Consider the following 27,863-nt stretch of genomic DNA (forward strand, 5'->3'; position numbering starts at 1 on the left):
AAATATATAGTTGATTTGGAAATGTAAAAAATTTACAAATTGGGTATCATCGTATAATATATGAGACATTCCACGAAACAAGTAATATGACAGATACAAAAAATTTGAATTTATTGAAAATATTTCTTTTTAATTTAATCGCAATAAACCACAAAGAGGAAAAAATAAATATGGGTATTCGATTAACCAAAAAAAAAAAAAAAAACATTTGAAAGATTAATTTGAAATTGCAAATCGAGTTCTTAGACCGCTAAACAAAATAAAAAAGAATAATCATAAATGAAATACGAAAAAAATGGAGCTACCACAGATCACATGAAAATGAGCCCCAACACCTAAATGAATTAGGATTCAATTTTCATTTAAAATAGTGGCGTTTATTTTCATATAATAAACAAATCCAAAAAGAAAATGAGGGCCCTCCCCCCAAAACAAACATTTGTTGTTTTCCATATCATTTTTTGGAAGTAGAACTTCATTTAGATTTTGAGGCTCATTTTCATGGGGCTCATTTTCATAAAGCATTGAGATTTGGTTTTGTTTTAAGTACGGTCAATTTTCGATTACTGCGGTATGGCACTACAAATGGGAGCTCCATAAAACTGTGCCTCAAAGTATCAATGGCAAAAATTTAAAGAAAACAAGTATATACGGCCGTAAGTTCGGTCAGGCCGAATCTTATGTACCCTCCACCATGGATTGCATAGAAACTTGTACTAAAGGCTGTCATCCACAATCGAATTACTTGGGTTGTGGTATCTTAAAACTTCTTAACATAGTTTTCTAAATTGTGAGTTAGTCCATACGTGGTAGAAAGCCAGAATTGAAATATGGGGGTCACTTATATGGGGGCTATATACAATTATGAACTTGATATGGACCAATTTTTGTGTGATTGGGGATCGATTTATCTGAGGGCTATATATACCTATAGACCGATATGGACCTAGTTAGGCATGGTTGTTAATGACCACATACCAGCACAATGTACCAAATTTCAACTAACTCGGATGAAATTTGCTCCTCCAAGAGGCTCCAAAACCAAATCTCGAGATCGGTTCATATGGGGGCTATATATGATTATGGACTGATATGGACCACTATTGGCATGGTTGTTAAAATCATATACTACAACCACGTACCAAATTTCAACCAGATCGTATGAATTTTGCTTCTCCAAAAGGCACCGGAGGTCATATCTGAGGATCGGTTTATATGGGGGCTATATATAATTATGGACCGATTTCGACCAATTTTTGCATGGGTGTTTGAGGCCATATATGAACACCATGCACCAAATTTCAGCCGGATCGGATGAAATTTGCTTCTCTTAGAGGCTACGCAAGCCAAATCGGGGGATCGGTCTATATGGGGGCTATATATAATTATTGACCGATGTGGACCAATTTTTGCATGGTTGTGAGAGACCATATACTAACACCATGTACCAAATTTCAGCCGGATCGGATGAAATTTGCTCCTCCAAGAGGCTCCAAAACCAAATCTCGGGATCGGTGGACCACTTTTGCCATGGTTGTTAAATATCATATATCACCACCACGTACCAAATTTCAACGAGATCGGATGAATTTTGCTTCTCCAAAAGGCACCGGAGGTCAAATCTGGGGATCGGTTTATATGGGGGCTTTATATGATTATGGACTGATAGGAACCAATTCCTGCATGGTTGTTGGATACCATATACTAACATCACGTACCAAATTTCAACCAGATCGGATGAATTTTGCTTCTCCAAAAGGCACCGGAGGTCAAATCTGGGGGATCGGTTTATATGGGGCCTATATATAATTATTGACCGATTTCGACCAATTTTTGCATGGGTGTTTGAGGTCATATATTAACACCAAATTTAATTTAAATTTAAACTGAATCAGATGAATTTTTGTCTTCCAAGAGGCTCTGGAGGTCAAATCTGGTGATCGGTTTATATGGGGGCTATATATAATTATGGACCGCTGTAGATCAATTTTTGCATGGTCATTAGAGACCATATACTAACACCATGTACCAAATTTCAGCCTGATCGGATGAAATTTGCTTCTCTTAGAGGCTCCGCAAGCCAAATCGGAGGATCGTTTATAAGGGGGCTATATGTAATTATCGACCGATGTAGACCATTTTTTTGATTTTTGGGCCCATTTGCATTTTGAAAATAAACCCAAATATTTCAAAAGAAAATGAACCACAATTTCTTTTTTGAGATTGTATTGAAAATTTAATTTTTTTGTATGCCCTCCACCATAGGAAGGGGGGTATATTAACTTGTCATTCCGTTTGTAACACATCGAAATATTGATCTAAGACCCCATAAAGTATATATATTCTGGATCGTGGTGAACTTCTGAGTCGATCTGAGCATGTCCGTCCGTCCGTCTGTTGAAATCACGCTAACTTCGAACGAAACAAGCTATCGCCTTGAAACTTGGCACAAGTAGTTGTTATTGATGTAGGTCGGATGGTATTGCAAATGGGCCATATCGGTCCACTTTTACGTATAGCCCCCATATAAACGGACCCTCAAATTTGGCTTGCGAATCCTCTAAGAAAAGCAAATTTCATCCGATCTGGTACATGGTGTTAGTATATGGTCTCTAACAACCATGCAAAAATTGGTCCACATCGGTCCACTTTTACGTATAGCCCCCATATAAACGGACCTCCAAATTTGGCTTGCGAATCCTCTAAGAGAAGCAAATATCATCCGATCCGGCTGAAATTTGGTACATGGTGTTAGTATATGGTCTCTGAAACCATGCAAAAATTGGTCCACATCGGTCCATAATTATATATAGCCCCCATATAAACCGATCCCCCGATTTGGCTTGCGGAACCTCTTGGAAGACCAAAAGACATCTGATTCAGTTGAAATTTAGTACGTGGTGTTAATATAGTGCCTCAAACACCCATGCAAATCGAAATCGGTCCATAATTATATATAGGCCCTATATAAACCGATCCCCAGATTTGACCCCCGGAGCCTCTTGGAAGAGCAAAATTCATCCGATTCGGTTAAAATTTGGTACGTGGTGGTAGTATATGATATTTAACAACTATGCCAAAAGTGGTCCATATCAGTTCATATTCATATATAGCCCCCATATAAACCGATCCCGAGATTTGGTTTTGGAGCCTCTTGGAGGAGCAAATTTCATACGAGTCAGTTGAAATTTGGTACATTGTGCTAGTATATGGCCGTTAACAATCATGCCTAATTAGGTCCATATCGGTCTATAGTTATATATAGCCATCAGATAAATCGATTCCCAATCACACAACCCATATAAGCGACTCCCATATTTCAATTCTGGCTCTCTATGTATTGTCTAATACCACGTATGGACTAACTCACAATTTAGAAAACGATGTTAAGGAGTTTTAAGATACCACAACCCAAGTAATTCGATTGTCCATGACAGTCTTTCGTAGAAGTTTCTACGCAATCCATGGTGGAGGGTACGTAAGATTCGGCCTGGCCGAACTTACGGCCGTATATACTTGTTTTTTTTTTTTCCAATTATTTAAGGCCAATTTTCATACGTCATTTTAAATCTTAAGAGAAAATAAGCCCTATGTTTTGGGGTCTCATGAAAATGAGCCCTAAAACCTAAATGAATTAAGACTCTATTTTCATTTGAAATATTGACGTTTATTTTCATATGATAAACAAACCCAAAAAGAAAATGAAGGTCCTCGCCAAAAATATAAGAATTTGGTTTTGTTGTTTTTCATATAAGTTTTTTGGTTCCTACTTAATTTAGATTTTGGGGCTCATTTTCATAACGCATTGAGATTTGATTTCGTTTTAAGTGGGGTCAATTTTCGTTCACTGGGGTATGGCACTATAAATAGGAGCTCCATAAAACTGTGCCTCAAAATCTCAATGAAATGGAACGGCGATTTTTTTTTTGAAAAACAACACTAAATTTTGATGTTTTGTGGGATTAAATCTATTTAATTTTCGGGTATATTTGCATTTTGAAAATAAATACAAAAGATTGAGTTTAAAACTTCATATTTTCTCAATTATTTAGTGCACAATTTTACACGGCCTTTTAAACCATAAGAGAAAATAAACCCCAGGTTTTGGAGTCGATTTTGTTGGCTCTCACACATAGGGCTTATTTTCTTGGGGACCATTTTTACACTGCCCTGATTTATCCAACAGTTAGGGTTACTTTTCACAAGGGTGTTTTAAGTCAAATGTGAAAATAGACCCTTTCAGTTTTAATTTATTGTGGCTCATTTTTTGGTGCACAAATTCATTGTGAAAGTTAAGATTTGGGGCTCATTTTCATGGGGTCAATTTCCACATGGAAATGAGCCTCAATCTTGAAATATTTCAAATGAACCTCAACTTCTTTTTTGAGATTGTATTTAAAACTTCATATTTTTCAATTAGTTAGGGCCCATTTTCATACGGCCTTTTAAATTATAAGAGAAATTAAACCCTAGATTTTGGGGTCGATTTTGTTGGCGCTCACTTTTACGGGTCTTATAAAGCGTTGTCCAATATATAAGGACATATTTCATTTGCGTTGGGTAGCTCATTATCTTGGGGCTCATTTTCACACCGCCCTTATCGATCCAGCAGTTAGGGTTAATTTTCACAAGGGTGTTTTAAATTAAATGTGAAAATAGGCCCGTGTTTTTTGAAATCAGTTATAGTTTATTGTGGCCCATTTTTATGGTGCACAAATTCATTGTTAAATTTCAGATTTGGGGCTCATTTTCATGGAGTCAATTTCCCCATGAAAATGAGCATAAAACTTGACATAATTCAAATGAACCTCAACTTCTTTTTTGAGATTGTATTTAAAACTTCATATTTTTCAATTAGTTAGGACCAATTTTCATACGTCCTTTTAAATCATAAGAGAAAATAAGCCCTAGATTTTGGGGTCGATTTTGTTGGCGCTCACTTTTACGGGTCTTATAAAGCGTTGTCCAATATATAAGGTCCTATTTCATTTGCGTTGGGTAGCTCATTTTCTTGGGACCCTGATCGATCCCGCAGTTAGGGTTAATTTTCACAAGGGTGTTTTAAATCAAATGTGAAAATAGGCCCGTGTTTTTTGGAATCAGTCATAGTTTATTGTGGCTCATTTTTACGGTGCACAAATATATTGTGAAAGTTCGGATTTGGGGTCAATTTCCACATGAAAATGAGCCTCAAAACATCAATGAAGTAGGACCCCAAAAAAATTATATGGAAGACAACAACATCAATTTTTTATGATTTTTATTTCTTTTTAGGGTTTAACTCCATTTTATTTTTGGAGCTCATTATCAAAATTAACCCCAATATTTCATATATGAATATGAACCAAAAATTTCTTTTTGGGTTGTGCTTCGTTTTCAAGCGTGGTCTATTTTCGTGTTCTGCGATTTGAATAGCATAGTATTGCAACAGATTTGATATGGTTGGCGAGATGTAAGACTTTCTCTCATAAACAGTCCGAAATGGGATAAGGCGAACTTGAAACGACAAGGGAGGACAGCCCTTGATCGGGGTTCGTAACGTCGGCCGGGTTAAGACTTTCTCTAGTGAACGGAGTCCAAAGTGGGCTAATGCAATCCCACAGTGACAAAAATTTCCCGGCTGGGGTTTAAGATTTTCTCCTGTGGACGGGGTCCAAAGTGGGCTAACGTGGTTCCACAGACATATAAATGACTGGTCTTCGCCTGGGGTTTAAATCATTCCTTTATGGACAGAGTTAGGGAGCCACCGTGGTGCAATGGTTAGCATGCCCGCCTTGCATACACAAGGTCGTGGGTTCGATTCCTGCTTCGACCGAACACCAAAAAGTTTTTCAGCGGTGGATTATCCCACCTCAGTAATACTGGTGACATTTCTGAGGGTTTCAAAACTTCTCTAAGTGGTTTCACTGCAATGTGGAACGCCGTTCGGACTCGGCTATAAAAAGGAGGTCCCTTGTCATTGAGCTTAACATGGAATCGGGCAGCACTCAGTGATAAGAGAGAAATTCACCAATGTGGTATCACAATGGACTGAATAGTCTAAGTGAGCCTGATAAATCGGGTTGCCACCTATCCTAACCTAACCTATGAACAGAGTTCAAAGTGGGTACACAGGTAAGTTAACATATTAATTTTAATATGTAAGGTAAGTTAACATATTAATACTGCAAGTAGTAAGTTTTTGATTACCGGTAAATCTATGTAAGCGTCTAATGTCCACCAATGCAAATTTGAAGCAAAATTTAGTCACAATAAAATGGAAGAAGAGCTCGATGAACTTTCTTAAAAGAGTACGCATTTTGATAAAAAAAATTCAATAATTTTAAAGCGTTATTCGATTCATGATTAAATTATAGACCAAACTGAAGATTTTTGAAATGTGCGTCAGTTGTTTAAAACAGTGTTGCGAAAAAGATAATAATCACCCTTTAAATTATAGAACTGACAAAGTAGCCATCGTGACAAAAAAATACAAGTTTTTTTATTAAATAAATTTATTTCTCATTATTTTACATTATTTAAATTCCAATCAATACTCCTTGTAACAATAAGCACGTTTCTCACCATACGATTTACACGATAAACTACCAACTCTATAATACCAACGACTAAAATATCTCCTAATGAATTGCAACAAATGGAATTGCTCTCCACATTGGGCACGATAATCATCATTTTCCACCGACCATACGGCGATACCACGCAATTGTTTTTCCATAATCATATCCAATTTAAGGGCAAGACTATGGGCATCCTCATACGTAATCCAATTATCATCCAAATAAGCATATGAGGCACCAGCATGATCATCAAATGTCCTATTGTAATCCTGAACCAATTTACAGATTTCATAATAAGGTAGATATGGATTTTCTCTACCGGTTGCAATCTCGGATCCTGGTTCATTATGCCTTTTCTCCTTCAATTTAAACATGCGTCCAATTAGGGCTACACCTATGTTAATTTTATCGTAATTACCTTAAGCGAGGAAGAAATATTGGAAATTATCGATAGCGTTTACCAATGGGGAATCGAAAATCCATTACATACCCGATTTTAACCAATAATGTATATCCATTTGCACGTTATTGTCATCGGTACCACTAAATGGTGCCGTATGTGCTGCTTTTGTACCATCCGTATAGTTATAGACCAGAACATTGACATAATGAACAAATTTGAATAATCTTGGGACATCGTGCCAAGCATGTGCTGTACTCACCGAACCACTTACACTTACTCCCAATTGGAGATTTAATGGATCCATGCTAAAGATAAGGAAATTCAATGGAAGTTAAGACAATATAATATGTAACCGAAGGAAGAATGAAATATTTTGCAAAAGAAATAAAATGTTTATAAAATATTCTATATAAATAAAATTTTGATAAAATCTTCTATAGAAATAAAATTTTGATAAAATCTTCTATAGAAATAAAATTTTGACAAAATTTTCTATAGAACTAACATCTTGACAAAATTTTCTATAGAAATAAAATTTTGAAAAAAATTTTCTTAGAAATAAAATTTTGACAAAATTTTCTACAGAAACAAAATTTTGACAAAATTTTCTATGGAAATAAAATTTTGACAAAAATTTTTTATAGAAATAAAATTTTGACAAAATTTTCTAAAGAAATAAAATTTTGACAAAATATTCTATATAAATAAAATTTTGACAAAATTTTCTATAAAAATGAAATTTTGAAAAGTTTTCTATAGAAATAAAATTTTTACAAATTTTTTACAGAAATAAAATTTTGAGAAAATTGTATATAGAAATAAAATTTGGACAAAATTTTCTATAGAAATAAATTATTAGAAATAACTTTTCTATCGAAATATAATTTTGATAAAATTTTATCAAAATTATATTTCGATAGAAAAGTTATTTCTAATAATTTATTTCTATAGAAAATTATTATAAAAATAAAATTTTGATAAAATTTTTTATAGAAAAAAAAAATTGATAAAATTTTATAAAGAAATAAAATTTTGACAACATTTTCTGTAGAAATAAAATTTTGGCAAAATTTCCTATAGAAATAAAATTTTGACAAAATTTTCTATAGAAAAAAATTTTGACAAAATTTTTTATAGAAAAAAATCTTGACAAAACTTTTTATAGAAATAAAATTTTAAAAAAAATTTTCTATAGAAATAAGACTTTGAGAAAATTTTCAATACAAAAAATAAAAATTTGACAACATTTGCGTTAGAAATAAAATTTTGACAAAATTTTCTATAGAAATAAAATTCTGGCAAAATTTCCTATAGAAATAAAATTTTGACAAAATTTTCTATAGAAAACAATCTTGACAAAAATTTTTATAGAAATAATGACATTTTCGATAGAAATAAAATTTTGACAAATTTTCTATAGAAAAAAATCTTGACAAAACTTTATATAGAAATAAAATTCTGCCAAAATTTCCTATAGAAATAAAATTTTGACAAAATTTTCTATAGAAAAAAATCTTGACAAAACTTTTTATAGAAATATTTTATTTTTTATTTTATTTGATAAAATTTCCTTAGAAATAAGATTTTGAGAAAATGTTCAATACAAAAAAAAAAATTTTGATAAAATTTTCTATAGAAATAAATTTTTGACAAAATTTTCTATAGAAATACAATTTTGACAAAATTTTCTATAGAAATAAAATTTTGACAAAATTTTGTATAGAAATAAAATTTTGACAAAATTTTGTATAGAAATAAAATTGTGACAAAATTTTGTATAGAAATAAAATGTTGACAAAATTTTGTATAGAAATAAAATTTTGACAAAATTTTGTATAGAAATAAAATTTTGACAAAATTTTCTATAGAAAAAAAAATCTTGACAAAATTTTCTATAAAAATAAAATTTTGACAACATTTTCCATACAAAAAAAAAAATAACAAAAATTTCTATAGAAATAAAATGTTGAAAAGAATTTTTATAGAAATGAAATGTTGACAAAAATTTTATAGAAATAAAATTTTGACAAAATTTTCTATAGAAATACAATTTTGACAAAATTTTCAATAGAAATAAAAGTTTGGCAAAATTTTCTATAGAAATATAATTTTGGCAAAATGTTCGATGGAAATAAAATTTTGACAAAATTTTCTATAGAAATAAAATGTTGACAAAATTTTCTATAGAAATAAAATTTTGATAAAATTTTCTATAGGAATAAAATTTTGACAAGATTTTATATAGAAATAAAATGCTGGCAAAACTTTTTATAGAAATAAAATTTTGACAAAATTTTTATAGAAATACAATTTTGACAAAAATTTTCTATAGAATTAAAATTTTGTCAATTTTCTATAGAAATAAAATGTTGACAAAATGTTCTATAGAAATAAAATGTTAATAAAATTCTCTAGAGAAATAAAATTTTGGCAACATTTTCTATAGAAATAAAATTTTGACAAAATTTTCTATATAAATAAAAATTTGACAAAATTTTCTATAGAAAAAAATCTTGACAAAATTTTCCATACAAAAAAAAATTAGCAAAAATTTCCATAGAACTAAAATGTTGACAAGAATTTTTATAGAAATGAAATGTTGACAACAATTTTTGTAGAAATAAAATATTGACAAAAATTTTTATAGAAATAAAATTTTGACAAAATTTTCTATAGAAATAAAATTTTGACAAAATTTTCTATAGAAATAAAATTTTGTCAAAATTTTCGATGGAAATAAAATTTTGACAAAATTTTCTATAGAAATAAAATTTTGACACAATTTTCTATAGAAATAAAATTTTGACAAAATTTTCTATAGAAATACAGGCTAATTCTAATTTTTAGGATTTTTGCATCTTTACTTCAAAGCTTTTTTGGAAATTAAGAAAATATTTACTTTAAAATATGATTTTTTTTTTTAATTTTATTTATATTTGTTAATAAATCATAAAAAGGGAAAGAAAATTCGAAAAATTAAATTTGTATCCTAATTTTAAATTCATAGAGCCTACACTCAAAAACTTGTTTACTTGGATCCAAAGATGTTGACCTTCCCTTAAGGATTTTGGTATTGATTCCGAGATTCTGCTTCTTTAAAATAAAGATTAGATTTTATGTTACATAGCTCCCTAAAAACTGTCCATGTTTTAAAGAAGCCCCACCTTTGACTTAGAATCAAAACCAAAATCCTTAAGTGAAGGTGAAAATCTTTAAATTAATGTAAACTTTTTGTGGATTGTATCAACGAAATACATCATTGAAGACTAAGCTAAACTATCATTCGTATTTTAAGGACACAAAAATTTTGTACTCATGACAAAGTTTTTTTTTCAGTTTGTTGTAGCTTACCCCAAACCCCTACACTTTCCTATGATAACTCTTTTTTCACATATATGTACTTGATTTTACGACTTACGCTTCCTGTAAATCCCGCAAAAGAAGAACAAAATTCCTTTTATCGGTATATGCCGTCTCTGTATCCTTATCGGTATCCGAATACACCCAATACAAGTCTATGCCATCAAATCCATATTTTTTAAGAAATGCCAATACTGAATCCTTAAAAATGCTATGCTTTTGTGGATCGGAAAATATATAGGAATCACCGCGTATAACAGCTATAACTTTTAAATTACGTTTATATTTTTTCATGCCAACGGTTCGTTTAAGCCAATCTTTAGGAAAATAGAAAATTGAATTTGCCGTGTAACTTAAATTGGATGCGAATGGTATGTCTTACCAATTTCCTTATCATTTTTGAATTTTTGTATATCCAATGCTCCAGCATCAGTTAAACCAATGAAAGCATAACTCAAATGGGTACACAGACCTATGGAAATTGCTTCAGCATTTAAATTTTCTTCAGAGGGACGATCATAGGACCATGAACCCAAATAGCAATTGACCATTTTTTCATTTTTTGCTGCTTTTACGAAAACTCTGGGCACTATACAAATGATCAATAATACATCAAGAAGTTTAGTAGTCATTTTCTGGAAAATAAAAATAATATCGTGAATTATAGGAAAATATTTTTATATTTTGACCGGAAAATCCAACAATTAAATAAGGGGCAGCCAATGAAACTTGAATTCTCTTAGCAACCTATGAACATTTGTATTCATTTTTTAGACTTTCAAAAATAAATATTCATCGACATGTACCATGGCATTTACCATCCATAAAATATTTAAATAAAATATGCACTGAGAAAAATAAGACGCTTGGTGATGTATATAAAATACTTTTGTCAACATTTTATTTCTATAGAAAATTTTTGCAAAATTTTATTTCTATAGAAAATCATGTCAACATTTTATTTCTGTAGAAAATTTTGTCAAAATTTTATTTCAATAGAAAATTTTTTCAAAATTTTATTTCTATAGAACATTTTGTCAAAATTTTATTTCTGTAGAAAATTTTGTCAAAATTTTATTTCTATAGAAAATTTTGTCAAAATTTTATTTCCATAGAAAATTTTGTCAAAATTTTATTTCTATAGAAAATTTTGTCAACATTTTATTTTTATAGAAAATTTTGTCAACATTTTATTTTTATAGCAAATTTTGTCAACATTTTATTTCTATTGAGTTTTGTCAAAATTTTATTTTTATAGAAAATTTTGTCAAAATTTTTTTCTATAGAAAATTTTGTCAAAATTTTATTTCTTTAGAAAATTTTGTCAAAATTTTATTTCTATAGAAAATTTTGTCAAAATTTTATTTCTATAGAAAATTTTGTCAAAATTTTATTTCCATAGAAAATTTTGTCAAAATTTTATTTCCATAGAAAATTTTGTCAAAATTTTATTTCCATAGAAAATTTTGTCAACATTTTATTTTTATAGTAAATTTTGTCAACATTTTATTTTTATAGCAAATTTTGTCAACATTTTATTTCTATTGAGTTTTGTCAAAATTGTATTTTTATAGCAAATTTTGTCAAAATTGTATTTCTTTAGAAAATTTTGTCAAAATTTTATTTCTATAGAAAATTTTGTCAAATTTTTTTTTATAGAAAATTTTATTTCTATAGAAAATTTTGTCAAAATTTTATTTCTATAGAAAATTTTGTCAAAATTTTATTTCTATCGAAAATTTTGTCAAAATTTTTTTTTATAGAAAATTTTATTTTTATAGAAGATCATGTCAACATTTTATTTCTGTAGAAAATTTTGTCAAAATTTTATTTCCAAAGAAAATTTTGTCAAAATTTTATTTCAATAGAAAATTTTGTCAAAATTTTATTTCTATAGAACATTTTGTCAAAATTTTATTTCTATAGAAAATTTTGTCAAAATTTTATTTCCGTAGAAAATTTTCGCAAATTTTTATTTATATAGAAAATTTTGTCAACATTTTATTTCCATAGAAAATTTTGTCAAAATTTTATTTCTATAGAAATTTTTGTCAACGTTTTATTTCTATAAAAAAATTTTGTCAAAATTGTATTTCTATAGAAAATTTTATCAAAATTGTATTTCTATAAAAAATTTTGTCAAAATTTTATTTCTATAGAAATTTTTGTCAAAATTTTAATTCTATCGAAAATTTTGTCAACATTTTATTTTTATAGAAAATTTTGTCAACATTTTATTTTTATTGAGTTCTGTCAAAATTTTATTTTTATAGAAAATTTTGTTAAAATTGTATTTCTATAGAAAATTTTGTCAAAATTTTATTTCTATAGAAAATTTTGTCAAAATTTTATTTCTATAGAAAATTTTGTCAAAATTTTATTTCTATAGAAAATTTTGTCAAATTTTATTTTTATAGAAAATTTTGTCAAAATTGTATTTCTATAGAAAATTTTATCAAAATTGTATTTCTAAAAAAAAATTTTGTCAAAATTTTATTTCTATAGAAATTTTTGTCAAAATTTTATTTCTATAGCAAATTTTGTCAAATTTTATTTCTATAGAAAATTTGTGGAAATTTAGTTCTATAGAAAATTTGTGAAATTTTTATTTCTATAGAAAATTTTTTAAAAATTTTATATCTATAGAAATTTTTTTCATAATTTTATTTCTATAGAAAATTTTGTCAAAATTTTATTTCTATAGAAAATTTTGTCAAAATTTTATTTCTATAGAAAATTTGGTCAAAATTTTATTTCTATAAAAAATTTTGTCAAAATTATATTTCCATAGAAAATTTTGTCAAAATTTTATTTCTATAGAAAATTTTGTCAACATTTTATTTTTATAGCAAATTTTGTCAACATTTTATTTCTATTGAGTTTTGTCAAAATTTTATTTCTTTAGAAAATTTTGTCAAAATTTTATTTCTATAGAAAATTTTGTCAAAATTTTATTTCTATAGAAAATTTTGTCAAAATTTTCTTTCCATAGAGAATTTTGTCAAAATTTTATTTCCATAGAAAATTTTGCCAAAATTTTATTTCCATAGAAAATTTTGTCAAAATTTTATTTCTATAGAAAATTTTGTCAAAATTTTATTTCTATAGAAAATTTTGTCAACATTTTATTTTTATAGTAAATTTTGTCAACATTTTATTTTTATAGCAAATTTTGTCAACATTTTATTTCTATTGAGTTTTGTCAAAATTTTATTTTTATAGAAAATTTTGTCAAAATTGTATTTCTATAGAAAATGTTGTCAAAATTTTATTTCTATAGAAAATTTTGTCAAAATTTTTTTTATAGAAAATTTTATTTCTATAGAAAATTTTGTCAAAATTTTATTTCTATAGAAAATTTTTTAAAAATTTGATATCTATAGAATTTTTTTTTCATAATTTTATTTCTATAGAAAATTTTGTCAAATTTTATTTCTATAGAAAATTTTGTCAAAATTTTATTTCTATAGAAAATTTTGTCAAAATTTTATTTCTAAAGAAAATTTTGTCAAAATTTTATTTCTATAGAAAATTTTGTCAAAATTTTATTTCTATAGAAAATTTTGTCAAAATTTTATTTCCATAGAAAATTTTGTCAAAATTTTATTTCCATAGAAAATTTTGCCAAAATTTTATTTCCATAGAAAATTTTGTCAAAATTTAATTTCTATAGAAAATTTTGTCAAAATTTTATTTCTATAGAAAATTTTGTCAAAATTTTATTTTTATAGTAAATTTTGTCAACATTTTATTTTTATAGCAAATTTTGTCAACATTTTATTTCTATTGAGTTTTGTCAAAATTTTGTTTTTATAGAAAATTTTGTCAAAATTGTATTTCTATAGAAAATTTTGTCAAAATTTTTTTTATAGAAATTTTTATTTCTATAGAAAATTTTGTCAAAATTTTATTTCTATAGAAAATTTTTTAAAAATTTTATATCTATAGAATTTTTTTTTCATAATTTTATTTCTATAGAAAATTTTGTCAAATTTTATTTCTATAGAAAATTTTGTCAAAATTTTATTTCTATAGAAAATTTTGTCAAAATTTTATTGCTAAAGAAAATTTTGTCAAAATTTTATTTCTATAGAAAATTTTGTCAAAATTGTATTTCTACAGAAAATTTGGTCAAAATTTTATTTCTATTGAAAATTTTGCCAAATTTTATTTCTATAGACAATTTTGTCAAAATTTAGTTCTATATAAAACTTGTGAAAATTTTATTTCTATAGAAAATAGAAGTATCTCTTACTGAAAGAGAAGAAATATTTTGCAAAATCTAACAAAACTTTAAGAACTGTAAAAAATCTTCTATATTTGGTAGAATTCTACCAACTGTGGCAACCGTAATGATGAGCCAAAAATTAGGTCGATTTGCGGATTGATTCAAAAGACATTAGTCACCAGAAAAATGGGAAAATGTAGTGGCAGCCAATAGACGATACTTCAAATTTCAAACATTCGAAAAAATTCCATATAGTCCGATGTCTCAATTTGGCTTTCCGAAGCCTGTAGAAACAGCAAGGACTCTAAATATCATTATTAGAAATTTTATGCAAACGCCAGTATTTATTATTTTTTTTTTTCACTGTTCAACTTCTCATATCTCCCTCCATACATGGATCGAGCAGATTTTCTTTTCCTTATTATTAATATTGCAATCGATTTAATATTCCTTGAAACAACGATTTAGGAATGCATCTCCTCTCAAACAAGATATTCCATTTATGGTGTCATAACGACGTTGGAGCTTTCGTTTAGCGAACTTAATCAAATGATAACGTTCACCACACATTCCACGAAAATCATCATCATCAATATCGGCAATCATGATACCTTTCAAATTTGCATTTATAGCCAATTCAACTTTCATTTCAATACTGCGAGCATTCTCAAAAGAAATCCATGTAGATGCATTGGCCATATAAGGTACTGATTGTGCTTCGTCAAAGGACTCTGTGAAATGCTTTCTTTGCGTACATATTTGTGAAAAATGCCATTTCTCTATCAGTATTCCAGTTGCATCAGCATGTTTCACTAGAGCATTATCCGTTCTATACACCAAACCAAGAAGGCTTATACCCAAGTTTAGTTTATCAGCTGGTGCACCTAAATTAAATGGCAAAAAAAAAAAATTAAATGAAACGGTGGAGCGAGAGAACAAAAGTTTCAAATATCACATTATCTTACCAATACGTAACCAATAATCCACGCATGTACTAACATCTGATATGCCCCCAGGTCCACCAATCCTTCCACTCTCTGACGATAGAGGTGCATCAAAACTGAGCGTATCTTCCCTGGCATAATTGTAGGCCATAATGTTGATGAAGGCAACATAGGAATGAACCCACGATGCAAACAAACGTGCATGATCAGTTAATCCACTTATGGAGATACCAAGTAAAAGGTCTTGACTTTTGAATCTAAAGAGGAAGTCGATTGGCTCGTGGAGGTTAGAAAAGGAATTTGTATGCAATTCTAGTGAAAAGTTTGATTGAATTTAAAATGTTTCGATTACCCTGCAGCAAGAAGACGACTTTTCAATCATTAGACTTCAAAATATTTGGAAATGTAGACTTTTGGGGTTTTTGATCATTCAACATTTGGAGAAATAGAATTTTCCACTTTTTAAAATGTTTTCTCCCCGTTTGAACGCGATCAGAGCGCAATAGGTATCAGGTCTTTCGGTTTCGTAAGACACTTAAAGAGGTGCCTCGTGATATGAGACGAATGACCAGACTTAGCCTGGGGGTATACGTCTTGGAATGCTGTCAGATATCGCTAGTTAAGTACCTAGATATATCTTATCGTAGATTGAATAGAACTGCACTGGTCCTTCTAAGCTGCCTTCTTCATGGTGAACCATGAGAGACGATATCCATATTCATGGTCGGAACATTTAAATTATTGAACATTCTTGCAGTTACTTTCAATAACCTTTTCCTATTTAGTAAACACGAGGTTGGTTGGGGGAAAGATAAAAAGACGGTTCACATGAGTTACGAGTCTACCAGTCCAAAAATTGTAGTTTTCGAAATTTTCGTTTATCGGTAAAGGTTAGGTTAGGAAGCAACCCGATGTATCAGGCTCACTTAGACTATTCAGGCTCACTTAGACTATTCAGTCCATTGTGATACCACATTGGTGAACTTCTCTTTTATCACTGAGTGCTGCCCGATTCCATGTTAAGCTCAATGACATAGGACCTCCTTTTTATAGCCGAGTCCGAACGGCATTCCACATTGCAGTGAAACCAACTACGTTTTCCTGGAAAAGAAATACGTTCTTTGAGTGCAGTGACTTTTAGCCCCCCTTTCTCCACCAGGAAAACAGATATGCCGATACAGATATCGCCGTTGTATCCGCCACATCTAATACCTTTTTCTTCATCACTGGTGCGATCAGATGGATGATTCTTGATGATTTCTCTCTGAAATCGAATTCGATGCCTTTGGATCCCTCCTTCAGGTGTCATGGATTTGGGTGATAAAGAGTCCACAGTGATGTTTTCACCATGCCTTGGAGTGACAAGCGGAGGCAATTTGCTGCTCATTACTTAGCACCCTTAATAGGTTTCTGTTTTAATTTCGGATAATACTAGGACCGCGTAATCAATAAGGAACGAACAATATATTCGTAGGGTTATTTCAGTTTAGGTTAGGTTATTTCAGGTAGTTTTCAGGATCACTTACTCTATTCAGTCCAGTGTGATACCACAGTGGTGAACTTATCGTATTTAGTTCAATGATGAGGTATCACCATTTTATAGCTGAGTCCGAACTGTATTCCGTCTTGTGGCGAAACCACTTAGATAAGCTTTGAAACACTCAGAAATGTCACCAGCATTACTGAGATGGGGAATCCCATCACACATCGAAATTTTGGTCTAAGACCCCATAAAGTATATATATTCTGGGACGTGGAGAAATTCGAGATGGGAAATCCCATCACACATCGAAATTTTGGTCTAAGACCCCATAAAGTAGATATATTCTGGGACGTGGAGAAATTCGGAGTCGATCTAGCTATGTCCGTCCGTCTGTGGAAATCACGCTAACTTCCGAACGAAACAAGCTATCGACTGGAAACTTGGCACAAGTAGTTGTTATTGATATAGGTTATCGGATGGTATTGCAAATGGACCATATCGGACAACGTTCACGTATAGCCCCCATATAAACCGATCCCCAGATTTGACCTCCGGAGCCTATTGGAGGAACAAAATTCATCCGATCCGGTTGAAATTTGGTACGTGGTGTTAGTATATAGTATCTAACAACAATGCAAAAATTGATCCATATCGGTCCATAAATATATATAACTCCCATAAAAACCGATCCCCAGATTTGACCTCCAAAGCCTATTGGAGGAACAAAATTCATCCGATCCGGTTGAAATTTGGTACGTGTTGTAAGTATATGGTCTCTAACAACCATGCAAAAATGTATCCATATCGGTCAATAATTATATATAGCCCTTATGTAAACCGATCCCCAGATTTGTCCTCCGGACCCTCTTGGAGGAGCAAACTTCATCCGATCCGGTTGAAATTTGGTACGAGGTCTACGTGGTGCAATGGTTAGCCACCGTGGTGCAATGGTTAGCATGCCCGCCTTGCATACACAAGGTCGCGGGTTCGATTCCTGCTTCGACCGAACATCAAATAGTTTTTCAGCGGTGGATTATCCCACCTCAGTAATGCTGGTGACATTTCTGAGGGATTCAAAGCTTCTCTAAGTGGTTTCATTGCAATGTGGAACGCCGTTCGGACTCGGCTATAAAAATGAGGTCCCTTGTCATTGAGCTTAACATGGAATCGGGCAGCATTCAGTGATAAGAGAGAAGTTCACCAATGTGGTATCACAATGGACTGAATGAATAGTCTAAGTGACCCTGATACATCGGGCTGCCACCTAACCTAACCTAACCTAACCTAACTTTGTATTTGGATTAAGTAAAAAATTGGTAAGGTGAGAAAAATTATATTTATACAAACATACAAAAGTAAATATGAAAGAAATCGTCATTAGGGAATATTATGTACTTTTCACATATCTTTGAATATTTGAATGCTCTAGAGTGGCTAAAATATGGCTTTTCTACAGAAAAACTCTTCTTTCCATATATTTTTCCAAGAGCAAAATACTGTTTATAGCAACATTCCATAGTGAAGGCAACAGACCCCCTCCTGTCATTGTTCACATAGCTTTGTATGTTTGCTTACTTTAGAGTAACTAAAATACATCTCTTCATTAGAAGTCCTTTCATATATTGACCAATATATAAAGTAGACACTACATTTGTATTTTGGATTAAGTAAAAAAATAGGAGGATAGGCGAACTCTTAACGAGGAGATATATTTTAGCCACTCTAGGACAATTAAACATACAAATGTGAATAAGGGTACTCGACAAAAAGGAGTTCCAACACCTTTACTTTAAAATGATGTCTATATATTCCATTTTATACAAGAAACTTACTTCTTTTGCAATTCCTTCATTAACGTTTCATAGGGATTTCGAAGTACCATCACATCTATTTCAGGTGGTAGCACAATATTCAAATCTAAACCATGTATACCATTTTGTGAAATGAAATTCGCTGAAGTATATACGAAACTGGTACGTTTGTTGTTGTCAAGCCCATCATAAGAGACCCTAACAATAGCCAATATTTTCAGTTTTGTATTTTTCTTTTTCAAAGCCACTGTGCGTTTAATCAAACCTAAATGATGATATGTGGTGATACTTGAAATTAGATTTCCATTTGGATATTATTTTGTGATAATCTTACCAAATTGATCCTTAAGATGTGATGATTTTGTTTCCAATTCCCCATTTTGGGTTATATTGAAAATGCCAAAACCTAAATGTGTACATAATTTTGGATCGATATTTTCGGGTTCAAATGAGAACTCATCACTACGATAAAAGGACTGAAAGTTGTAGCGACAATAGATCATTTTTCCTAAAAGAAAACACAAACTTCATTTTAATTCGATCCCAAATGGAATGATTGAAGGAAACTTACTTGCAGATTTCGCTAAACTAATAGACATAGCTAAGAGGATAAGTAATAATGATTTTTTCATTTTGCTAAAGATAATAATTTTGTAAATGATGTACACCCCTAAAGTTGTAGCTAATAATGGGACGTTAGGTATATACATGACGGTGGAATGACAAAACAAGAGGAAAACTCAGATCGTGTCTATGCATTAAGTGGCCCTAAGCAATAATTAAAATTTAAGAATGACGTAAAGTTCGGTCGGGTTGAACTTTATATGAGGGTGGGTACTTTGAATTACCGAAACGTGTATTGCTTGTATTTTTCAAACACTTGTACCCAAATCAGGATGCTTTCATTCCAAATAATTCCCAAAACGGACACGCATTTCAGTCAAACAAAATCCCTTAAATTCTCCATCAAATACCCAAAACCTCAACTCAAAAATGACGTCCCTATTAACGGAAAATAATGCCCACGTTGGGAGAAAACCTCTAATAACGCTGCGGAAGACATCACAAAAGGACTTTTTGGTCTCATCGGTCTCGGAAATCCAAAAATTAATCGCCAACCGATATGGATTTTTTTCCTTCGATGGTTATTGTGAAATAAATGTTTTAATGAATTTTCCCATGGTCAATATCGACGTTGCAACCTATGTTTTTTGATAAAATTGTCATTTTCTGATACTTTTGTACAACTTTTTTCTGTGCCATTCACTTAAAATCATACTTTTTGAATTATTGTGCCATATTTTTGCCACATTGCGATACTTTTTAAATAATTTCATTTTCTAGGTAATCATTTTTGAAAATTTTGATCTTGCCTATCGAAACAGTAGACAGAACCGGCCGCACGTGCGCTAAATAAAAATAAGTTTGTCGCACCCGGCGAAGAGGTAATGGCCACCGTTTTATGGAATTCACAAGGAAAAATGATTATGGCTAATATACGTACCTTCATTCATTATTATATACTCGAGAATATGGCTGTACAATGCCAGATTTCTCGCCCAATTGATGAAAAAGTGATCCCACCAAAAGGCGTATTATTACCACGGTTGTCACAGTTGGTAGAATTCTACCAACATTTTTAGATTTTGCAAAATATTTCTCTCCAACTAAGGGATACTTTACAAATTTTCCATAAGAATAAAATTTTGGAAATGTTTTTTATATAAATAAAAATTTTATAACATTTTCTATAGAAATAACATTTTGACAATGTTTTCTATAAAAATAAAATTTGGACAAAATTTTCTAAGATATTAAATTTTGACAAAATTATTCGATTTTCGAACTTTGACAAAATTTTCTAAATAAATACAATCTGGACAAAATTTTATATAGAAATAAAATTTTGACAAAATTTTATATAGAAATAAAATTTTGACAAAATTTTCTAAATAAATAAAATTTTGACAAATTTTTCTAAAGAAATAAAATTTTGACAAAATTTCTATAAAAATAAAATTTTGATAAAATTCTCTATAGAAATAAAATATTGACTAAGTTTTCTAAAGAAATAAAATTTTTACAATATTTTCTATAAAAATAATATTTGGACAACATTTTCTATAGAAATAAAATTTTGACAAAATTTTCTATAGATATAACATTTACAAAAAAAAAAATATAGAAATAAAATGTTGACAAAATTTTCTATAGAAATAAAATTTTGACAAAATTTCCATAAAAATACAATTTTGACAAAATTCTCTATAGAAATAAAATATTGACTAAATTTTCTATCGAAATAAAATTTCGACAAAATTTTCTAAAAAAAATACAATTTTGACAAAATTTTCTATAGAAATAAAATTTTGATAAAATTTTCTAAGATATTAAATTTTGACAAAATTTTTCAATTTTCGAACTTTGTCAAAATTTTCTAAATAAATAAAATCTTGCCAAAATTTTATATAGAAATAAAATTCTGATAATTCTGATAATTGGTTGATAGTTTTGCTGCAAGTAGACGATGCTGATGAGGAATGTGGTAATTCCGAAACGTGCGTCCATCCAACCATCTTGCAGTCTATAGGGCTTTGCCCAAATAAATTTGACAAACATTATTTTCCTCTGTTGGTTAAGCTACACTTGTAGTTTAGTCAATGTATGGTTTTAAGCTGAAATCAAAAAAACAACAACAAGAAATTTTGACAAAATTTTCTAAGTAAATAAAATTTTGACAAATTTCTATAAAAATAAAATTTGGACAACATTTTCTATAGAAATAAAATTTTGACACAATTTTCTTTAGAAATAAAATTTTGACAAAATTTTCTATGGAAATAAAATTTTGACAAAATTTTCTATGGAAATAAAATTATGGAAAAATTTTCTATATATATACAATTTTTAAAAAAAAAGTTTTATAGAAATAAAATTTTGACAAAATTTTCTATAGAAATAAAATTTTGACAAAATTTCCATAAAAATAAAATGTTGACAAAATTCTCTATAGAAATAAAATATTGACTAAATTTTCTAAAGAACTAAAATTTTTACAACATTTTCTATAGAAATAAAGTTATTACAACATTTTCTACAGAAATAAAATTGTGATAAAATTTTCTAAGGAAATAAAATTATGAAAAAATTTTCTATAGATATACAATTTTTAAAAAAATTTCTATAGAAATAAAATTTTAACAAAACTTTCTATATAAAAAAAAATTGACAAATTTTTCTATAGCAATAAAATATAGATATAAAATTTTACAAAATTTTCTATAGATAAATAAAAAAATAAATAAGAATAAAAAAAAATAAAATGTTTGTCTGTAGGAATAAAATTTTGACAAAATTTTCTATAGAAATAAAATTTTGACAAAATTTTCTATAGAAATAATATTTTGACAAAATTTTCTGTAAAATTAAAATTTTCTGTAGAAATAAAATTTTGACCAAATTTTCTATAGAAATAAAATTTTGACAAAATTTTCTAAATATTCTATAGAAATAAAATTTTAACAAAATTTTGTATAGAAATAAAATATTCGTTTTGTTTGTTATTGTTGGCTTCTCTTCAATCGTTATTGTTGTTTTTGATCTCAGCTTAAAGCCATGCATTGACTAAACAACAAGTGTAGCTTAACCAACAGAGGAAAAGTAACCAAAAGAGGAAATAAATTTGACAAGCATACTTTTCCTCTGTTGGTTAAGCTACACTTGTTGTTTAGTCAATGCATGGCTTTAAGCTGAGATCAAAAACAACAATAACGAAATAAAATTTTAACAAAATTTTCTGTATAAATATAATTTTGACATAATTTTCTATAGAAAAAAATCTTAACAAATTTTTCTTTAGAAAAAAATGTTGCCAATTTAAAAAAAAAAATTATAAAATTTTCTATAAAAATAAAATTTTTACAAAATTTTCCACAGAAATACAATTGTGACAAATTTTTCTACAAAAATAAAATTTTGACAAAATTCTCTATAGAAATAAAATTTTGACAAAATTTTGTATAGAAATAAAGTTTGAAAAAATTTTCTTAAGAAATAAGATTTTGAGAAAAATTTTCCTTCTGTAACTTTTTTCTCGTGTCTTTTTTTTCTTGTCGATATTTTGGGCTAAAACTACATATTACATAAAGACCCTTCCAATGTTTACCCTTTTTGACCCTTCCAATGTTTACCACTTTTTGGTTGCGTCACAAAACGTCATGCCTTTTCTATTTCGGAAAAGTACCCATTACGTATAGGCTCTTCCTATGTTTTCGTCAAAATCTGGTGGATAGATTCCGACAGTCTACGCCCTTTTATTTTATTATATTTGATTTTAATCAAATCAAAAATCATATTTAACATCTACCCGGTAGGTGTCTGCATACATAGCGTTCATCAAGCTTTCGTGCAATTGTAGCCAATAGAGGGTATTTGCGTCCACACATAGCATTAAAGTCATCGTTTTCTAATGACCATACCATTACTCCTCCTAAATTCATCATTTGGACGTAATCCATTTTGATCGCAATTGTATCAATTGACTCAAAGCTTGCCGTACCCCACGGGTGACGAATAACATTTGTTGCTCGATCTTCGTTAAATTCAAGGGTTGCATTGTTCTTGAGAGCGCATATACCCATATTAGGAACGGCTAATAAAGAATTGTCCTGGATAGTATATACTCGTGCAAATAATGCTAAACCCATAATCACTTTGCTTTCAGGGGTACCTAAATAAATAGTTTAAAGTCAGATGTTATTACATATAATAAATGTAAATTAGAATAAACTTAAATTAAATTAAACTAAAATTAAATTATTAATTAATTAAATTATTAATTAATTAAAAATTAAATTATTAATTAGTTAAAATAAAAAAATAAATTAAATTAAATGAAACTGTTTAAACCAAATCAAACATAAAAATCGGAAAAGAGATATTCTTAAATTTTTTTAATATTAAAGATAAGTTGAAACTTTAACAGAAGAATTTTTAGGCTGAAACTCAAGGAAAATTTATTTTTTTTTAACGTTAAAATTAATTTTTAGAATTTCACAATAATCACTCACATTTATAAATGCATTTGAATAATATTCTTTTCGTATTACGAGTGGATTTTGAAGAAAATCCGCTATGGATTCGCTGACATTATCGCTGTGTTAGGTTTGTTTTACAAAACAATTTTTTTATTATGGTTGTTAATCAATTAATTTAATAAAAAAAATATATTTATTGAAATAATTTAAAAGAAATTTTTATTTTTATTTAGTTTAATATAATTTATTTTATTTTCGTTTATTTATTAACCTGAACCTAATTTTGCCTTAAACTAATTTAATTTTATTCAATTTAAAAATATATTTTCACTTACTTCACTCTATTTTAATATAATTACCATTTGTGAGCCAAAAATCGATACTTTTCTCAACGGAATATTCAGTTCCATAAAGTGGAGAAGGATACACGTTTCTTTTATCATTTGTGTAATTATAAGTCATGACATTAATGAAATCAACGTGTTTTGCTATATTGGGTACATCATACCATTTTTCGGCATATGTGAAATTTCCAGTAACCGATATTCCAAATTGAAGCTTGTTTGCCGTGAAACTACGAAAAAAACATAAAAATCTATTGGTTAAATTTAACCAATATTTTGGTAGGAGTATCTTTCTAGGTGCTAAAGCATTCACAGAAAAAATTTTCACGGAACATTTTCCACTTAAATTAAAAAAAAAAAAACAAGTATATACGGCCGTAAGTTCGGCCAGGCCGAAGCTTATGTACCCTCCATCATGGATTGCGTAGAAACTTCATCTAAACACTGCCATCCACAATCGAAGTAGACATAAAATTTTGACAAAATTTTCTACAGAAATAAAATTTTAATAAAATTTTATATAGAAATAAAATTTTCCCAAATTTTCTATAGAAATAAAAATTTTGACAAAATTTTCTATAGAAAGAAAATTTTGACAAAAATTTCTAAAGAAATAAAATTTTAACAAAATTTTCTATAGAAATAAACTTTTGACAAAATTCTCTATAGAAATAAAATCTTGGTAGATTATTTTTGGCTCGAGTGGCAACCATGATTATGAACCGAATAAAATTTGAACAACATTTTCTATAGAAATAAAATTTTGACAAAATTTTCTATAGAAATAAATAAATAATGATGAAAATTTTATTATGAACCGAATAAAATTTTAACAAAATTTTCTATAGAAATAAAATTTTGACAAACTTTTCTATAGAAATAAAATTTTGACAAAATTTTCTATAGAAATAAAATTTTGGTAGATTATTTTTGGCTCTAGTGGCAACCATGATTACGAACCGATATGGACCAATTTTTGTGTGATTGGACCAATTTTGGAATGGTTGTTAGCGACCATATATTAACACCACATGCCTAATTTGAACCGGATCGGATGAATTTTGCTCCTCCAAGAGGCTCCGGAGGTCAAATCTGGAGAATGTTTTATATGGGGTCTATATATAATTATGGACCGATATGGACCAATTTTTGCATGATTGTTAGAGACCATATACCAACACCATGTACCAAATTTCAGCCGGATCGGATGAAATTTGCATCTCTTTTAGGCTCCGCAATCCAAATCTGGAGATCGGTTTATATGGGGGCTATATATAATTATGGACCGATGTGGACCAAGTTTTGCATGGTTGTAAGAGACCACATACCAACACCATATACCAAATTTCAGCCGGATCGGATGAAATATGCTTCTGTTAGAGGCTCCACAAGCCAAATCTGAGGGTCCCTTTATATGGGGGCTATACGTAAAAGTGGACCGATATGGCCCATTTTCAATACCATCCGACCTACATCGATAACAATTACTTGTGCCAAGTTTCAAGTCGTTGTTTCGTTCGGAAGTTAGCGTGATTTCAACAGACGGACGGACGGACGGACGGACGGACGGACATGCTTAGATCGACTCAGAATTTCACCACGACCCAGAATATATATACTTTATGGGGTCTAAGAGCAATATTTCGATGTGTTACAAACGGAATGACAAAGTTAATATACCCCATCACGTACCAAATTTCAACCAGATCGGATGAATTTTGGTCTTTCAAGAGGCTCCGGAGGTCAAATCTGGTGATCGGTTTATATGGGGGCTATATATAATTAAGGACCGATGTGGACCAATTTTTGCATGGTTGTTAGAGACCATATACTAGCACCATGTACCAAATTTCAGATGGATCGGATGAAATTTGCTTCTCTTAGAGGCCTCGCAAGCCAAATCGGGAGATCGGTTTATATGGAGGCTATATATAATTATGAACCGATGTGGACCAATTTTTGCATGGTTGTTAGAGACCATATACTAACACCATGTACCAAATTTCAGCCGGATCTATATATAATTATGTGCCAAGTTTCAAGTCGATAGCTTGTTTCGTTCGGAAGTTAGCGTGTTTTCAACCGATGGATGGACGGACGGACGGACGGACGGACATGCTCAGATCGACTCAGAATTTCACCACGACCCAGAATATATATACTTTATGGGGTCTTAGAGCAATATTTCGATGTGTTACAAACGGAATGACAAAGTTAATATACCCCCCATCCTATGGTGGAGGGTATAAAAAAAAAAAAAAAAAAACAAAAAAAATCCACTTAAAAGTCTTAATTGAGTTTTAGAAAATATTCAAATAAACATTTAATTGATTGAACAAATTTTTTAATTGAAACAAAAATCAATCACAAAATTTAATAGTATCAATTAATTTTTTAATTGGATCAATTAATTTTTTAATTGATCTTCAATTATTTTTTTTTAATTGATACTATAATTTCTGTGATTGAAGATATTTCAATTAAAAAATTAATTGGATCAATTAATTTCGTGATTGAATCAGAAAACAAAAATTGTATGTCCATAGACTTCACTATAGTACTGGCGGGGGGAGATAATGAACCATTGGGTCATATTATAATTCTTATGGAAAAAAAATATTAAAATATGAAAATTAATTATCTACTAAACTTCTCCGTCCGAGTATTATCGAATTCGTTGCTATTTCCTATTACTGGAACATGGAGAAATATTATTTGGATAAATCTCCATTCAACTCTCAGTGAAGAACAATGTCTAAATGTCGATCTTATCTTACCTCTTCTTAAATTCTCGCACAAGACCAACAAAATTACTTTTGTCCTCAGCAACACCAGAACTTCCCGGTAACAACCAATGTAAATCCATGCCATCAAAGCCCTTTTGTTCTAAAAATTCTATAGCGGTTTCTACGAATATACTGCGAGTTAAGGAGTGTTTTGCGATTCGTGAAAAATGGGAAGATGATACTTGGTCTCCACCAACAACAGCTAAAATTTTTAATTTGCGGTCTTTTGATTTCAATCCAATTATACTATTAATCCAATCTGAGGAAAACTTTTAGCATTACTATTTTAAAAGAATTTTCAATTCTAAAGAAGAAACACTCATACTTGCATTTTCGCCAACTTTAGTGTGCGAGTCATCAATTACACCCAAGTGATTTATGCCGAAAAATGCATAGCTGATATGGGTGCAAAGAGGTGGTATTGTTGCAGGTATAAATTCATATTGGTATCTACGATTATCATTGGCCCAGGAACCAAAATAACAATTGATCATTTTATCTTCGAGAAGCATGAAGAGAACAATTTTGGTTAAGTATTAATTAGAGGAACATTTACTGTGGTTTCATTAGCACTGAAGGTTACCTGTGACCAGGGTGTTTGCATTGGCAAATATTGACATTATAAATAAAAATTGCAATATAATCATAATTTTTTGTTTTTCGAAATAACTTGCTAAACTAAAATCAAATTTAAAAAAAAATTGCGAATAGTCAATAGCAATAATTGGAGTTGTATATTCCTTAACTTCTAGCAATAATTGAAAATTTTTGTTAAAGTTGTGAATGCATAATTACAGCTTTTAATGAGGTATACTAATGACACATGGTTGAACAAATAAAAATTACATTTTTAAATTATTTTTGATAAGTTAGTTATTGTCAATTGACTAACATATCTTTTGTATATT

The 27,863-nt window shown here is 29.4% G+C and overlaps 2 protein-coding genes across 2 annotated transcripts; both read right to left on the reverse strand.

Moving 5' to 3' along the window:
• Nucleotides 1–6,460: 6,460 nt before the first annotated feature.
• On the reverse strand, nucleotides 6,461–27,688 carry LOC142240009 (putative chitinase 10). The gene is made up of 9 exons (XM_075311728.1): nucleotides 27,539–27,688; nucleotides 27,281–27,454; nucleotides 26,947–27,214; nucleotides 24,185–24,399; nucleotides 23,150–23,518; nucleotides 10,706–10,993; nucleotides 10,382–10,640; nucleotides 7,051–7,268; nucleotides 6,461–6,978 (listed from the first exon to the last, which is right to left on the reverse strand). The coding sequence occupies exons 1-9, from the start codon at nucleotides 27,600–27,602 to the stop codon at nucleotides 6,530–6,532; spliced, it is 2,304 nt and encodes a 767-aa protein (XP_075167843.1). The 5' UTR covers nucleotides 27,603–27,688; the 3' UTR covers nucleotides 6,461–6,529.
• On the reverse strand, nucleotides 14,866–19,477 carry LOC142237483 (chitinase-3-like protein 1). The gene is made up of 5 exons (XM_075308816.1): nucleotides 19,361–19,477; nucleotides 19,124–19,297; nucleotides 18,811–19,054; nucleotides 15,517–15,752; nucleotides 14,866–15,435 (listed from the first exon to the last, which is right to left on the reverse strand). The coding sequence occupies exons 1-5, from the start codon at nucleotides 19,419–19,421 to the stop codon at nucleotides 14,993–14,995; spliced, it is 1,158 nt and encodes a 385-aa protein (XP_075164931.1). The 5' UTR covers nucleotides 19,422–19,477; the 3' UTR covers nucleotides 14,866–14,992.
• Nucleotides 27,689–27,863: the final 175 nt, after the last annotated feature.

Source organism: Haematobia irritans, chromosome 5, assembly GCF_050003625.1.
Source record: "Haematobia irritans isolate KBUSLIRL chromosome 5, ASM5000362v1, whole genome shotgun sequence".
NCBI classification, from domain to species: Eukaryota; Metazoa; Arthropoda; class Insecta; order Diptera; family Muscidae; genus Haematobia; species Haematobia irritans.